Source organism: Eutrigla gurnardus (genome assembly GCF_963514095.1).
Source record: "Eutrigla gurnardus genome assembly, chromosome: 10".
NCBI lineage: Eukaryota > Metazoa > Chordata > Actinopteri > Perciformes > Triglidae > Eutrigla > Eutrigla gurnardus.
Window position 1 is genome coordinate 22,534,015 of NC_139924.1, and position 15,846 is coordinate 22,549,860.

The 15,846-nt window shown below is 43.9% G+C and overlaps 2 protein-coding genes across 5 annotated transcripts in view; both read right to left on the reverse strand.

The window, feature by feature from the left end:
• sgsm2 (small G protein signaling modulator 2) overlaps window positions 1-6,953 on the reverse strand; it is a 61,265-nt gene extending 54,312 nt beyond the window's left edge. For 2 of the 4 annotated variants that reach the window (XM_084019650.1, XM_084019649.1), the window contains exon 1: window positions 6,759-6,949. In XM_084019650.1, the coding sequence (XP_083875776.1) occupies window positions 6,759-6,818 (60 nt within the window). In that variant the 5' untranslated portion in view covers window positions 6,819-6,949. Of the gene's footprint in view, window positions 1-6,758 lie in introns of all 4 variants that reach the window. The other 2 variants (XM_084019648.1, XM_084019651.1) reach the window with 2 other exon arrangements.
• A 2,946-nt stretch (window positions 6,954-9,899) lies between these two features.
• tnfaip1 (tumor necrosis factor, alpha-induced protein 1 (endothelial)) lies at window positions 9,900-15,767 on the reverse strand. The gene is made up of 7 exons (XM_084018794.1): window positions 15,609-15,767; window positions 13,322-13,677; window positions 12,754-12,923; window positions 11,526-11,609; window positions 11,254-11,306; window positions 10,893-11,088; window positions 9,900-10,657 (listed from the first exon to the last, which is right to left on the reverse strand). Exons 2-7 carry the CDS (start codon window positions 13,566-13,568, stop codon window positions 10,427-10,429), a joined length of 981 nt encoding a protein of 326 aa, XP_083874920.1. The 5' UTR covers window positions 13,569-13,677; window positions 15,609-15,767; the 3' UTR covers window positions 9,900-10,426.
• Between the last annotated feature and the right edge of the window lie 79 nt (window positions 15,768-15,846).

The window sequence follows — 15,846 nt, forward strand, 5'->3', positions numbered from 1 at the left end:
ATTAGAAAGAGGAAAATGCTTGTGACTGCATTCGCCTCAGTGTTTTGTTGAGTTTAGGCATGATTGGGTGGTTGGTTTGGATTGTCTCAGTAATCTCACCTATTATTCAATTTGCTACAGCAAAAACAAACATTAAGGTGTCTAGATTACATTTAACATACTAAAGAAGTGTTGTTGTTTTTTATTGATGTGTCTGCAGTCACAAAATGCTCATACTGAATTTGTGAAAAACATTCGTGGACAATGCTATTCCTTTGTTTTGTATGGTTAACATTGCTATCATTGTGTGTAGCAGCTCAATGCACTTGGTTATGGAAATACAGCCGACTCCGATCTTTGCCGCTTGGGCTCCTGACACGTTTTGTAGGAGCGTTTAAGGATGCGGATGACTGATAATTCAGACAGTGGAAAACAACATGTCGGCAGCCACACGCATGCACACGTTTATTTACATTTACTAGGAAAGGACTTTCATTAACAGCCGTCGCAGGCCGAGCATTCTAGCGACGACACTGAAAGAGAGAGACGTAGTCGGTATCCGTCGAACGGCAGAGTGCCCAACTTTGACTTCTAAGAATCCTGCAGCTAATGGTTTCTGGGAGGAAGGGAGGGAAGAGCTCATTAGCCAACCCTCAGTTACATAAGGACACATTTGCTTCATCTCATGTTCATGACCGGAGCAAACAACAGAGCATCAGTATGTATAAGGACCGTTTTGCCTGACGCTCAGGAGATATACACTCTCCCCGGGAAAGAAAAGAGTGTAAATATTGGAAATACAGTAATGTGAAGGCGGTCGGAGCAGAGATGAGAATTATGTAACGTCCGCGGATACCAATAAGAAAACTGTAGGGTTTGTTTCCCCCAACAGACATTTTGACTCGTCATCGTAAGAAAAGACTAATAACATGAATAACGGTTTCAATCGCTCCTGAAGCAGCTAAATGGAATTCAGCCATCATAACGTTTAATCACAGTTTTTCCTTTGCGACATGTCAAAATGTCTTCTGTAAAAAATATATATATGAAATTCGCTGTTTTCTGTGGGATGTGTTGTTCCTGCCTGGATGTGCTGTTCTGCCTTCCCTTCCTCTCAGTCTGAGCAGCTGCAATATAATATGATTCCATCCTAATCAGCTATTGTTAGGCCACAGCAGAGACACAGTCATTAATGAGGTAATTATTCATGGCGTGGTAGGGTTGTTGGATGAGAGCGACGCTGCGGCTGCCGCTGCCGCTGCACTGATAGCAGACTCTGAAGGACGACGAATGGAAGCAATCTGTCTTTACTCGTCTTGTATGCGCTTGTTGAACCATTCCACTGTTTTCACACACAAAAGAAAAAAACCCTCACAAATAATGGAAGTCCTAACATTTACAGATGCTGCGACCCGTCTGAGCCGTGTCCAATCAATTCCTCCACTTTCCCCGTCAAGAAAAAATAGAGCTGAAATTAACATTTAACCTCAGAGTACAAAATATTTCATATCAATGCAGTTTGGAGAGCTGGCTCTTGGTGAAGAAGTCATAAAATAAAGATGTGTGTCAGGATGAAGTGATTCTGTCCTGGAGGAGGTGCCGGTGTGGGGGGGGAAGTTATCCGACACTCGGCTGCATAATGACCGAATATTTCTTCAAGGGAGGAGCAGCTTAATGTTGTTTGGCTGGGAGTTGCAATATGGCAGCCGAGGCAGCTCACCGTCGGTGAACAAAGGGAATAGTATTAGGAGAACGGGAAGCGGCTTCCACCGTGCTGGTGAGACTGCTGATGTGGTCTGGACCAGACTTTGTTTATCGAGGTTCAAGTCTACTTTCTATTTCTCGGACCAGCTGTCAATGCTTACCTTATGGCTCTTTCATACGAAGCTACAACTCCTTTTTATAGAGGCGTGGGCCCGTTTTATCTCAAACGGTGCCGCGTCTGAATTGGACATTCATTAAAAACAAGACATGAATTAACTTTCAAATTAAAACAACTTAAAACAAAAGTGATTTTTAATAACAGAATGAAATTAATTAATAACAGTCTGCCGTTACAGTCTACTGATCCGTTCCTTAGCTTAAAAAAATAACTACATGGGCCAATATGCTTCAAACTAATTGCTTGTCATAAAAAAATGTGTAGCAATCAAAACAATGTGACAATCGTTCCCACATTGCCCAGCAAATGGCCAGATGTGCGGAGATGTGGAAGGATGCGTGGTTTGAATTGGGTCTCTTCTTACTTCTTTTGTTTCACTTTCACTATTTATGGTAATTTTGTGTGTTTTTGTAGTCATTTGGCTTTTCTTTCTCACTGTTTTATGTCTCTTAGTGGTTGTTTTGCATTTCGGGGTCACTTGCTTGACTCTCCAATAAGAAAGCAGCAACAGCTGGGATTTATGTAGAATATGTTTTGTGATCGTAAAATCTTTTTAGGCTTACTAACGGCTCAGTGGACTGGTCCGCTATTTTGGTTCAGACTGAAATATCTCGACAACTACGGACAAATTTAAATAATCCAAAAGGTATTCAGGAATCATGAACGGTGACCCCTGATATTTCATCTAGCGCCACCATGCGCTGAAAGTTTTCCCTCCTCTCCTGTGTAACAACCTCAACATTTACAGGATGGATTGGATTTCAATTTGGTAAAGACACTAATGTCCCCCACAGGACTAGTGATCCTCTGTCCTCTCATCTAGTCTAACCTGATCTGTAATGAGAAAATGGCTTTCTTTGGGTTGCAGAGCACCTGCAAAAAATCTCTCCAAAAGATCTGCCTTAAACAAATCCCAACAACAGCACCTCTGTGCCCACGGCTCCTCTGATGTGTCTGTATGAATCTATGTGGATGTGCACATGTCAACAGCATAGTGAGCCTTTGAAAAGCAGCACGAGCCTGTCGATGGATTATATTCTGTGAAGTAGCATGTGCTTCATGTTCACAGTCACCGTTTTGCTTCCACCTTTGTGAAGTAAAGGGGATCGTGATTTGCAGGCACTACGAGCACGGCCTTCATCCTCAATTTCAATTGCACCCTGTCAGTTTTAAACACTGGAGCTCCGACACCAGGGTCCCTGCGGTCCCCATAGTCTCTCAATAATCGAGCTTTGGGTGTATGACACTTGCACGCTTCGAAATAACACAGTACTTATGTAGGAAAAGGGTTCTTTCCGTGACACCAGCTCATGTGTGACTGACAACTAAATTCTAGTTCAAGTCAAATAACTGAGGCGCAGGGATTCCCACGTTCAATTTGATTTGTCGATGCCTTTTGGAGAAATTATTTGGGGAAATAAATGGATTCTGAGGATTCTCAATACGTGGGAATGACATTGTTATCTGCATTTCCCAGTAAAATATCCGTAACAGGTGTGAAGAGCAGAAGATTCACTTTGTGTCCTACCAACATAAACCTTTTCCTCTTTGCATGAACTCCTGCTTTCACCATCCTCTAATTAGAGACACAAAACAAAGGATCCTTTTTGTTTCTGTACAAGAGACCACCTGACTGGGCCGCCTCGCTGCTGTGATATTAATCGCCAACTGATGCAATTTAACTTCTCAGTGAGCTGCTAAAGCTTTCAGTTGCCAAGCGATCCTGAGATAGCTGAGTGCCGCTTAAAGAGACAGGGAGCTTTAAACCCGGAGCTGGTGGGCTACGTACCAACCAGCCCCTCTTAGTCCGGCTCGCTATTCACGCTCAAATGTCAGGAGGCATCGACGAGCATCTCATGGATGGACTACGGCCAATCACACCAATTATTTTCATACTGGGCACACGGAGAAAACTAACTATCTGTTATCATTTTTAGACAACAAACTCCATTTGCAAAACAACAGATCGGTGTCATTGAGAGGAGACGGCAATTCCTTCATGTTTGGGTAAACTGATCACGTAAGAATCCAATTAGCTGCTTTGGTTCTGGGCTTATCTGATGTACAAAAAAATACAGTTTTATTCCAAAAAGCGTGACTCTTAGCTCAACCGAGTCTGTATGAATAGAAAAATAGCAACATCTGGTTGGATTAACACTCTTCAGACCTGCTGAGATCATCAAACTTTGGAAACTAAAGCTTTGGGACGATAGAACCGGAGTGAAACAGATGGGAACGTTGTATCGCACATGACAAACAACATATGGAATGAGAATTTCCATGCTAATTTGATGATCGTAAAGCTGCAGAGATCTAACAGAGCAGCTCACACTGACAGTGGCTTCCTTTAAATGTTAATAACCGAGAAACATTAAGAATTGATGCTGCCGGAGCACAACGTAGAAATGACCAGAGATTTGTTGAAGATTCAGCTCGGAGCGTCAACACGCCCAGCCATCCAAGAATGCAATTTTCCTCCTTATTTCCCTGATAGTCTGTGTTTCGGAGACACAGATCCCCGCCGCCTGCAGACAGCCTGAGAACCAAAGCTATTTTCAGCTGAAGAGACATCGTGATGATTCAATTATTTAATCCCGAACCCCATGGGTGTCTGTGGGATGGCTGGAGGACAGGAAAGTATTTAACCTACATATTCAAAACTGAATCCTCGAAGTGAAGAATGTATTCTGCAGTTTTTGTAAATGTATGAGTTGGCTCTAAACATGACGGAAAAGAATCAGAACACAAAAGGTGCGATACCTGAGATGAGGATCACGGAAGGACACACTAACATGTTGGGCTGAACACAGAGGAGCTTGGATTTCAACACACCCGGAGGGAGCCTTCATTCTCTGCTTAGGTTGACGTTACTCAACTATATCATTAGATACTAATAGTGCCAATAAGTCTGCTTTACAATAATACCAGATTTAGAAAACGCCCTACAGCTAGTCAGGTGCCAAATGTGGAAATGTGGGGATTCTAACAGCTGCAGCACTGAGGCTGTAAGTATCTCTATATTCCCTGGTCTGCTGCAGCAAGTAAAATGGGCTGTAATACTCCCTGTAGCCCAGTCGCAGTCTCATCACATGTTCTATTGACGTTGGTCTTCTCTATGATGTGATTTAAGTTACTGTTGACTCTCACTCAGGATATAGATCACCTGTATACAGATTAATATTGAATAGACAACGATCAGGGGTTTTGCTCTTGGGTCTTGACTCACTTGAGTTAAAGGGGGTTGTTGGCAACTTTGCATGATAAACACTCAAAATGAAATTGTTAAAGAGGTCGAACATTCACACTGTGTGAATATTTTCCGGCTAACATTAAGGCTGCAAAGATCAATCTGCAGATGCTTTCGCTGAAGAAGAATCTGAATGTCATCTTGAGATGACAAACGTTACAGCTGCAGTGATTTATCAGGCATAGAGGGTACATAAGAAGTCCTCACCATGATGTCATCCACTGGTTAGTGGACGACATGGTTTGAGTTGGGCATCTTGGTTTGTTGGAACCAGAAGTGACATGAGAGGGTGCAGCCAAGTACGATCAAACGCTGAATAAGACATCATTTGGCAACCAAAATATTACAATTATCTTTAATGAACTGGGACCTCTGTGGCAGGTCGTCCTCTAATCAACACACTGAAGCCCAAGTGTAGCCCATCGAGTGTATTAGAACATTAGAGCATTAGAAGTAGGGTCACTTTCTCGTGGACTTCTATACAATCAGACTTCTTTTTAAACCAGAGGAGTTGCCCCCTGCTGGTAGTTAGAAAGAAAGCAGATTTAAGGCACTTCTGAATTGGCTTCACTTTTCAGACCCGGAGGTTGCCTCCTGATATCCAGACTAAACTGAAAGCTATGCTGAATGCATCTGAGCTACTTATTGCTACCAAAGACTAAATCATGATTCTAGTAAGTCATTTCTGTTGTTAAAGTGAAGCAATATGTGTGAGAACCAATGAGACGCTGCATCTTACAAAGCGTAGAGAAGACATGATAAAAAAAATTTTTTTTTTGATCATTCTGTTTGAGCGTGGGATAGATTTAGGGCTTGGTATTTTTAGCTTAACCTTTCCTCGCCGTGATGAGGACGGGAACTACTCCCTCACACTGAGGTACAGGCAGTGAGCCACACCTTGTCACAATCACTCTTTGATTTACACTGACATTTCTGCACAGGAACATCTTTGTGGTTTGTAGCGTTCGGTGAAAGGGGAGGCAGCATAGAAAGGGGGAGCGAGGCGGTGGGGGACGGAGTGATGATTTATTCCTTACTGGAGAGATGTGAGACATTCGTCACCAGGAACAAAAAGCCTGTAGCACTGTCTGAGCTTTTAGTGCCGCTGGTCGAGACAGAGAGCAATGCAACCCGTCCTCAGAAGATGCTGCTACACTGAATTTCTGTCTTACTGATGGATGCTTCATGTTAAATTGAGTTTTAGGATAAACTGGATGGGATATTGCAAATAGATATCACAGGCAACATGCACGAGAGATGACACAAAATGTGGTCAATTTAAACTTTTGCATTCTATTGTATAAACATTAAATAAGAAATGCATAAATGCAACACCATAGCAGATAGAAACAATGCCTTAGACTGAATTTACAGCACACATGAGATTTAAAGCCTGTGCAATAATTCTCATCTTATCTGAAACAAACACAAAGCGAAAGATTTCAGAAATTAAAAAAATTGAAAGTTTAGAAAGCTTCATTTTCCCAGAATCAGTTTGGTAAACTTGCGTTTTCACACAATACAGCGCGGACCCGAATAGGCTCTGGGAAAAACCAGCTTCACGTGAACGCAACACTCCAGAGGCTCCTGTCCAAGGAGAGTAAAACCTGTAACTGTGATGCTCGACAGGCGTCAAACAGCAGTGCCTACCTCGCGTTTGACGGTCCATAGTAATTTCTCCTTGTGGTCCTCCTCCGTGGAGCCCTCCATGTCTCTCCGTCAGTCGGTGTGTCCGCCTCGGCTCCGTCTCACTGCCTCTTGTCCGTCTGTCTCCCCCGGCCTGCTGTCACAGCCTCTCCGCGTTTTTACTCCGTTGTTTCCTTCTTCCTTCGCACCAGACTCTGACGCAGCTCCACGGCGACGTCATAGGATCCGCCTTCTCCGCCGTACTGATCAATGGAGGAGGGAAAAAAACACACAAGAAATCACTGGACTCCCAGAGGCTCCGCGCATCCATCCATCCAGCCCCGCCCCGCCCCGACCAGCAGCCCGCAGCCTCCCAGCATCCAACACACCAACCTGTAGAGCCTCGTTATTTTTAGCATCGTCTCCTGTCTCGCGGGGACGAGCAGCGCGGGAGGTGTTCTCCTGTGAAAGGTGAAACGCGTCGGCTTTGCCGCTGCTTGCTGCTTGTAACACTTGCACCTTGGGGCAGAAACAGGCAGTGCATTTAATAAGCCCAGTAAAAAATGCTGCTGCGTTTCTTTAATGACTCCATTCAGAAGGCTGGCATGAAAGCACCAACACACACAGCGGGAGAGAGGGAGAGAGAGACTGCAGCCCTTCTAAAAATAGGGCTTTCTGGAGCGCATGTTGACCATTCCCGGTGTGTTGATGCCAGGTTGGCCTGCCGCAAATCAGATGACGTCACAGCAACATATATACAGCAGTGGTTCCCAAACTTTTTTTTTTTTATCTCGACAGAATTTCATATCGAGAACGTGGTTTAAAAACTGTAGTTGATCAAATGCCAATTTAACCGAGGTCATGAAGCTCAGGTCTGATTTAAGTATTATAGCCTACAGTTTTCTAACCGTGGAGTTTGTATGTAGGACATGTAGATACTAGCTACATACTGCATTAAACCTGGTGCTAACAAGCAAAAGCTATTAAAAAAAACGAAATATATACAGAATAAACCACTCAAAAACCAAACTAAAACATCACACACGGAAAACTCATTTGAACTCAACAAAAGTGGAATTTCAAAGTCAAAACCCCCAAAAACAACTAATTGAAAATGTCAAATTTGTATAACCATGAATGAATTTCCTGCCAGACTTTCAGGGCTTTCTGCCCGAAAGGGTTTATGTTAACACCACACCATGATCGTCTCCTGTTTGCTCCAGTAGAGCAGGCCGTCGTCATGGAGAGGCACGACGACTCACTCGGCCTGCAGATGTGCTCAGCTTCTCAGCCTGGACAGATTTTAAACTAGCTCCTGTGTGTCACAGCGTCACATGATCAAATAGACTTGACATCATACATATTACCCAGCGAAACAACCCAGCAGCCCTCCGCTAATTGTGTATAAAGGGATGACAACTGCATGGTGTGGTGCGGCCCGGCGTGTGACAATAAATGAGCGCCCTGACCTTTCCCATATGTCCAATAATCAGGAAGAGTCCATCAGGACGGATGGATCCACCTGTGGAGAATGTTGATTGGTTGGTAGACACACCGCTGCTATTATTACTTAATTCTATTTCTATTATTACTATACTATTATTTCTGCTTTATTATGAGCATCCTATTATATGCTCTGCTGCCGTTATCATAATCACGCTCTATTATCCCTGCCATTACTGTTAATACTGCTATTAACGTGCCCATTATCTTATTATCTAATCTTGATCATGACACAGGCCCGAGTTACCGTAGGAAGCATCGCCCGGATAAATCACACACAAACGCACTAAAGCATCAGGTTTTCCTTCATTCCTTCACACTGATACATGACACCAGGCTCCTCCTTTACATCATAGCTCAGAAATCAGGTTACTCTTGGAAGCCAAATCAAACCCCCTGAAAGTCCACAGAGACAAAGCAAAGACACGAGTGACACCAGTGCTGTTTACGTAGAACAGCTCGGACAGGAAATCTGAAAACACATGCAGCCGATCAGTGATAAGATTTCTCTGCTAACAGATTTTTGAACAAAGTCTGGTTCCTTATAAGTCTTTAAGTAATTTGGACTTGTTACTGTGCACCTGTGTCGGACAGTCTACAGGGCTGTGAGTAACACTCATTTTACTTAATCCACATTAGTGTGTGTGTGTGTGTGTTAAAATGGCTGAATGAACTGCCAGCTGGACCAAATACAATGTCCAATCTTTGTTGACCACACCTGTGTACTGAAGAAAGCCTGAGCTCAAGCCTGAGGTGACAACGTCAAATTACTTGTTTCCCCAACAGCCCAAACACACCGTCGGTGTAACGTGTGAGTCAGATACAAGCAGCTATCTGTGGTAACATGCCCCGCATCTTCTCGTCATTAGGCATTCAACCAACGAAGGCTCAGAAAACACTTATTTATATATTAGTATGAAGCTTTCGGTAATATTTGACTAATATCCATACGTTGTATTTGAACTGACCCATCCACAAATCACCCTAATATCATAATAAAAACATTTAAACTCATAACTGCTTATTTCGGATCAGCCGGTTCCCACGTCTTGAAGTCAATGATTTCATGTTAGATGCCTAAAATAATTTGTTCAAGAGACAAAACACCATCACGCTGACTAGTCCACCTTAACAGCCTTGAGTACTTGCGCTCATGTGACTGTGGTGTAGTTCGTTTACACCAAACTCTAAAGCCTTTTCACCTTTTGCAATTGTATTCTCACTTCCTAGATCATAAAAGTGGTGTTCATTTGTGCCGATTATCTTTTTCGAAATAAACTTCTGTGTTCAAAGGATGTTAGGTTTAGGCACCAAAACCACTCGTTAATGTCAACTTCACTAATCACTTGACAAGTGACTCGCATGAGTCAAGTGGCTAAAGTGCTTCACATTAAAAGTGTCAACTGCATCTAGAAAACAAGAGTACAGCCATTTGTTTTCTGGCATTTGTCCTCCATGAATGAATTCAAAATATTGCTGGCTTGAATGGAAACATCAGGAGCTGCAGCTCCTTCTCCTTCGTCCCACTTCCTGCGTCGTCTCCAGTATGTGTAGTTGCTCGTGGCAACCGTGGATGGAAAAGGTAGATTACTGACAGTTCAAACCGTAGAATATTTTAAATAAATAGCTGAAAACATAACAAAGACAAAAGTATTTGAATAATAAGAACTTTTATCTTCACAGCTGGAAAAAAAAGGGCATTATGGTGAACTGCATTAAGACATGTTAGCGGCGTACTAATTCTGGAAAAACTAAAACAGGTTCATATTTGGCTGTTGTAAATGTGTTTATGAAAAATACAATCTATAAATATTAAACATGCTCTCCTGCTGATTCAGAGTTTAAGTGCTATGATTGTAACAGTATTTTTTCTAAGAAATAGTGCTTTTCAGTGATTTTTTTCCTCCATTATCAATCTACATTTAATAAAAATCTACAGTTCTCTCTGTATTTTAAGTAGTTGCTCTGATCATGATTCATAAATTATGGTGGACAGAGGAGACAACACCACAACTATCTAGAATAAAAAGTCACAATGCAAATAAATCAAGGCCACAGTTTGGACTTCCTTTAGATAGTGGTAAAGAAGGTAAGAAAACTACTCAAAAGAGAAACGCATGAGCATCAACAGATTTCATGATCCAATGTTCATCATCGTCAACGTGAAAAGCTGTCCGGCCGCTTCAGTCTCAGTGTCCCAGTGGCCGGTCGTCGTACGTGCTGTACCTCTTGACGTGGATTCGGCGGACGCGTTCGCGTTGCTCAGCTCCTCCGGGCCCCTCCTCTTCCTCGCTGTGAGATCCGCAGTTGTTGTAGCTCCGACGAGTGGCCTCCAGCAAGGTGTTGTCGGGCAGCGGCATTGTCTCGTAAAGCAAGGCGTTCAGAGTCTCCTCGTATATGCGGGCCTCGGGAAACTCCACCTGAGGTAGGAAGACACAGTTACCAGCTATTTCTTCATAGTGACGAAGAATGTGTAGAGTGGAATCTGATCATCATCGACCATCGTTGAGCTTTATACAGATAAATATTGGCTAAGACACGTGTGACTATCGCCTAGCCGTTGTTTCAGAATAATGGCCTCCAGCTGTGTGTGTTGTTGTGTCCTGTTTCAATGAAAGGGGCAGGCCGTCTGAACGTGGCCTAGCTCATCCCCACCTTGGTCTGCTTCTTCTCCGTGGCGTAGAAGATGGAGGTGCAGCACACCTCGGCCAGCTTGCGACCCTGACCGTAAAAGGACCAGCAGCATATCTCGTCTCCGATCACGTCTTTGATGAAGAGGACGCGGCCATTGAAGCTGAGAGACAGCCTGTCGAACAGCTCGATGTTCTTCAACAGGTTGTCGTCCGAGTTGCTGTCGAGACAAAAGGCAAAGCAACGTGGAGACGAAGTGCTTCATCGTTTACTTCGCTGCGTGTCCTGAGACTTCCTCAGCAGAACAAAGCTGTGCTCCCCTCAAAGTCATCAATTATAGTTGTAATGCTGGAAGCAGTGGGAGCACTGGAGGAGGCTTTCTTACCTGGTGTAGGAGTACTTGTTATTGCTTCTGTTGTACACCAGCTTCACCACAGGCTAACAGACAGAAACAAATGGTTGCTTTATTATTGCAATGTGCCAACTATGAATTCAGTTCAAGTAGGCATCATCCATTTGCCAGGAGTACTACGACGAGAGCAGAATATTAAGTCTGAATACTTAGGATGGGGAGATAACGATTCAAATAAAATAAGAATAAAACATTATTTCCAGCTTCATAGTAATGAACAAAATTCCAGCCTGGTGTACATTTACCTTGGTAGAGGACTGGATGAGCCTCTCCTCTTCCTTACTGGAGGTGACCACAGGTATAACACACAGGGGTTGCTCTTTATTGCCCTGTCAATCACAAACCAACATATACTGGAAGTTAGTTATCGCTATAGTGTCTTTGATTTTCATAGCGTCGGCTTTTCATTCTGACAAACCAACAAACTTAACCAGAGGCATAAATCCTCAGAAGTTCCTTTGACTTACGCAGTGGAAGCTGCTCATTTTGTTCACTTAGCCCGAAGACATGCAGAACCTGGTAGGAGGCGTCGTCAGTGGGTTGACACAATTAGTGCTACACGAGAATATGAGAAACACCCTTAGAGTGTAGTTTGCCCTGAATGTGTAACGAACCTCCGGAGGCAGGTTGTGTGCTGTTCATTCATAAACTACTGGAAATAATGATGATGATGAATGAATGAATGACAGCCAGTGAGCTTTGAATTCAATGACTTGCCGTCGTGGAATCTGTCCCCCTGGAAACCAAAGGAGGTGTAAACCTCGGAAGCCCGGCGGACATTCCTGTGAACATCTCTAAGTATGATGCATACCCACTGACACTTGTCTTCCACACATGGTGCAGCAAGCTCTATTGCCACCATAGCCTAGAGGCATAAATATACACTGTGGCCCACAGCAAATCAAATCTGCACACCTGAGAGGCTCCAAGTAGAACTCAGCAAACATGCGGTCATGGCCGAGCACTGGGGACATGAACTGTACACTGAAGGAACGGTCGGGGAGAACAATGTATATAAAACTCACTATCAGGGTGTACGGTATTTGATATCATAGTAACTAAATTAAGTACATTTGACAAATGAACTAATAAACAATGTATAGTCAAGCCATGCTAGCACGAGCACAGCAGTGTTTGATCTAAATGCTAACATGCAGATGTTTAGCAGATCCGTTACCCAAAGTCCTGACATCTTAGCATTCTAAAATTAGCTAAATAGCACAACAACCTACAGCCGGCAATGTTTTTTTTTTTTTTTCTAGGATGCCAAAAGCATGACGAGCAACAAGTTGATCAATCAAGTTGAGTACTAGACATCAGAGGCAGAGCGGGTGGGTCACGACATGAAAACATTTGTAGAAAAATGTGGGGTTTTCTAAAGGGAGTCTGGCAACTGCAGACCTTAACAGATACACAAACTGTCCAGAGGTTTCATACTTCATCATTCTCTCCCACAGTGTGGGTGTGACTGACCTGCAGGGTGTTTTGACAAAGCTCCACAAGGCCCTGGACGAGGTAATACTTTGCCTCGGCTAGCAGCTCCTGGACGGCCTGACGACCGTTGGGTAAGGCGACTGTTCCGTCACGCAAGTAGCACAGGATGCTGCCAAAGTGTTTCCCACTACGGTCGATCAGGATCCAACCTGAACACAGGCAACACACCATGTCGAGAATAGCATAAATTAACATCGAAGCTATTGGTCTGCTATACTCAGAGTTTTAGATTTTGAGTTCCTTCATTTTGAGACCATGAAGAGCAACGTGTTGATTACATTAGCAGTGGATAAGACATTTGTGACCTAATTTCCCAAAATAAACCATAAACGTGTCAGTGAGGTCAAGTGTTTTGTAAAAGTATACATATAAACAGTCATGATACTCTGTTAGTAGCGGTCACTGTTAGAGGTTGTGTTCAATTTTAATGAGCAATGTCATGCAAATAGAAAATTAAAAGTTTGACAGATGTGATGTGGAAAGGATGAAGTGGATTTTATTCCACTTTATTAACACTTCCTGTGTCTGCAGTTCAGAGATGGCTCACCTTCTTTATCAGTGAACACTTCCTTCTGTCCACTGAACATGGCTTTCAGCATGGAGTTCTGTCTGGTCAGCACTTGCAGAGTGGCGTAAAACAGGGACCCGCCCACGTTGATCCGGACATACTTGTTGCCCAGGCCCACTGCTCCTTGATAACTGCAGGTCTTGGTCTTGGGACAGACCAGAGGAGGGGCTGGGGAGGCGGAGTGGGAGTGGGTGTGATGCTTGGGCAGGCAGCTATCCCCGGACATGTCCCTTTGGAGGTAGATGACCACCCTGCAGACGGAGGTCCGAAGGTCCCCCGCCGTGGTGACAGCTACTGATGAGGCCACCACAACCTCTCACTGCTCCAGACCATTCCTGGCAAAACACAGAGAACCTTAGCTGGAGGTAAACACTCAGGAGCTACACAGGAAGAGTCCATGCTGATAAAGAAAGACTGGTAAAGAAGGACACCCAGTGGCTGAAGGCATGCATCACAATACAAAGTGGAAGCCACCTATCACACCGTTATCTTGTCCTCAGTTCCCCTCCCCATTAAACGGAATGTGACTCGGCAGGAAACTAGAGGCTTTGCAGATTGTGATGATCTTCAGATTGAAAATCCTGACAGATGTACGTTGTATAACTTGTTGAAAACAAAGTCAACAACCAAAGTCATCAACCCAGTGAGTTCTGGATTCAAAATCGCACTGAAAATCAGGAGTAAAAAAAATGTAAGTCACAGGCTGATCCAACTTCATCACAGCAACTCATAATGTGAGACAGCAGTGTGTTTGGCACGCCTACTTGTATGAACTGACAATGTCTGGGGTGATCTCCAGGATATGCCTCCCAGACCATCACTGACCCACTGACAAACTGGTCATGCTGGATGATGCAACAGGTAGCATTATTTTCACCACGGCATCTCCAGACTCTTTTACACCTGTCTCATGTGCTCAGTGTGAACCTTCTCTCATCTGTGAAGAGAACAGGGCTCTAATGGTGGACCTGTGGTGGTGTTCTCTGGTGAATGCCAACATGGTGCTTGGCTGTGAGACCAGGTCCCACTAGAGGACGTCAAGCCCTCATGCCACCCTCATGGAGTCTGTTTCTGCCAGTTTGGTCAGAAACATGGACACCAGTAGCCTGCAGGAGGTCATGTTGTAGGGCTCTGCGAGTGCTCCTCCTGGTCCTCCTCCACTAAGGATCAGATGCTGGTCCTGCTGCTGGGTTGATGCCCTACTCCAGCCCTGTCTCCTGGGATCTCCTCCATGCTCTCGAGTCTCAAACCTTCTTGCAACCTCATGTATGGATGTGCCATCCTGGAGGTGCTGGACTACCTTAGCTAAATAGCACAACAACCTACAGCCGACAAGCAGTGACAAGACCACTAGCAGACCCCAGAACTAGAGAAGAATCAGTCAGGAAGGAGAAGGAGAGAGCAGCTGTGTGTCCATCACATCAACACCATTCCCTTGTTGGGAGTTGTCTTGCTTTTGCCTCCATTGCACCTGTTGCCACTTTAATTTGAACCATAGCAGCTGATATGTATTCACAATTAAGTGTTTTAGCAGTGTATCATCAGCAGCTGATATCCAACCTCGATTTTGGATGTGGCCACCCTTGAATTGGAGCTTTCTCAATTTTATAGAATACCGATACGCGAGACAGAGTTCTGTACCACATTAAACGCTCTAAACGGTGCTAAAGGGTGCTAGGAAATTAATATTATGTTTTTTAACTTCGAACAGCCGAAGTTATTCGGCTAGCTTGTGTTAACAGAAGTGATAAAGACTGAACTCCCTTTAGAAAGCCCGTTTTCGTATGTCCTTGTTCGTCGGTGGAGGCCTATCGTTTGACGTGACTTCAGTAACGTACATGAAAAACGGTTATGGTTCTTCCGGTCAGTTCGTCTCGTCAGTACTCCACCACTCGATGGTGTATTGTAGCAAGTATCGTTCATTCGCTTCGCTTAACCTCTCCCTTACTACTTGGGTGTGTTTTGCTAATGTTAGCTAATGTTGAATAGGGTGCGCAAACTTTCAACACCCCAAAAAGTTGAGAACACATCTAAGACTGGGTTACTTTTGTTTTAATTGAACACGCAACGAACTATGACTATTATGACGTAAAATGAAATCCGTGAAAGTTTGTAAAATTTCCCAGATGTGTCTTTTCTACTGAACAACCAGATTAAATTCGCCAGATTTTTCAATGGAGTGCGTGACGTTATCTTCCCGAGCTACATCCAACAGTGAACAACACGTAACGAGGCATCAGCTCCCCGACTTTGACGTTTTACTTACCGACCTCAGCACGCTGTCTGTACGTAAAGTCGGGTAACCGCACACCGTCGGGCTATTTAACCTGGCCTTTGTCGTCGCGAAACGGTAATTCAGCACAGTATCAAGATTCGAGTTGTAAAAAAAAAAAGTAACGTCAAACTCTCTCCATTCTTTCTTCTTCTCTGAAGGACTTCAGTGAAAAATGTGGGATGGGAGGTATAACACCGCCCCCCACAGGCTGTAATACACATTACCAGCC

Bases quoted from the DNA above. Each gene is read 5' to 3' on its own strand.
- tnfaip1 (XM_084018794.1), bottom strand. From the start codon at position 13,568: ATGTCCGGGGATAGCTGCCTGCCCAAGCATCACACCCACTCCCACTCC. The intron at 12,924-13,321 runs GTGAGCCATCTC...GCCTGTGTTCAG, and splicing joins AGTGTTCACTGATAAAGAAG to GTTGGATCCTGATCGACCGT. The intron at 11,610-12,753 runs GTCAGTCACACC...TGTGATTGACAG, and splicing joins TTTGTCAAAACACCCTGCAG to GGCAATAAAGAGCAACCCCT.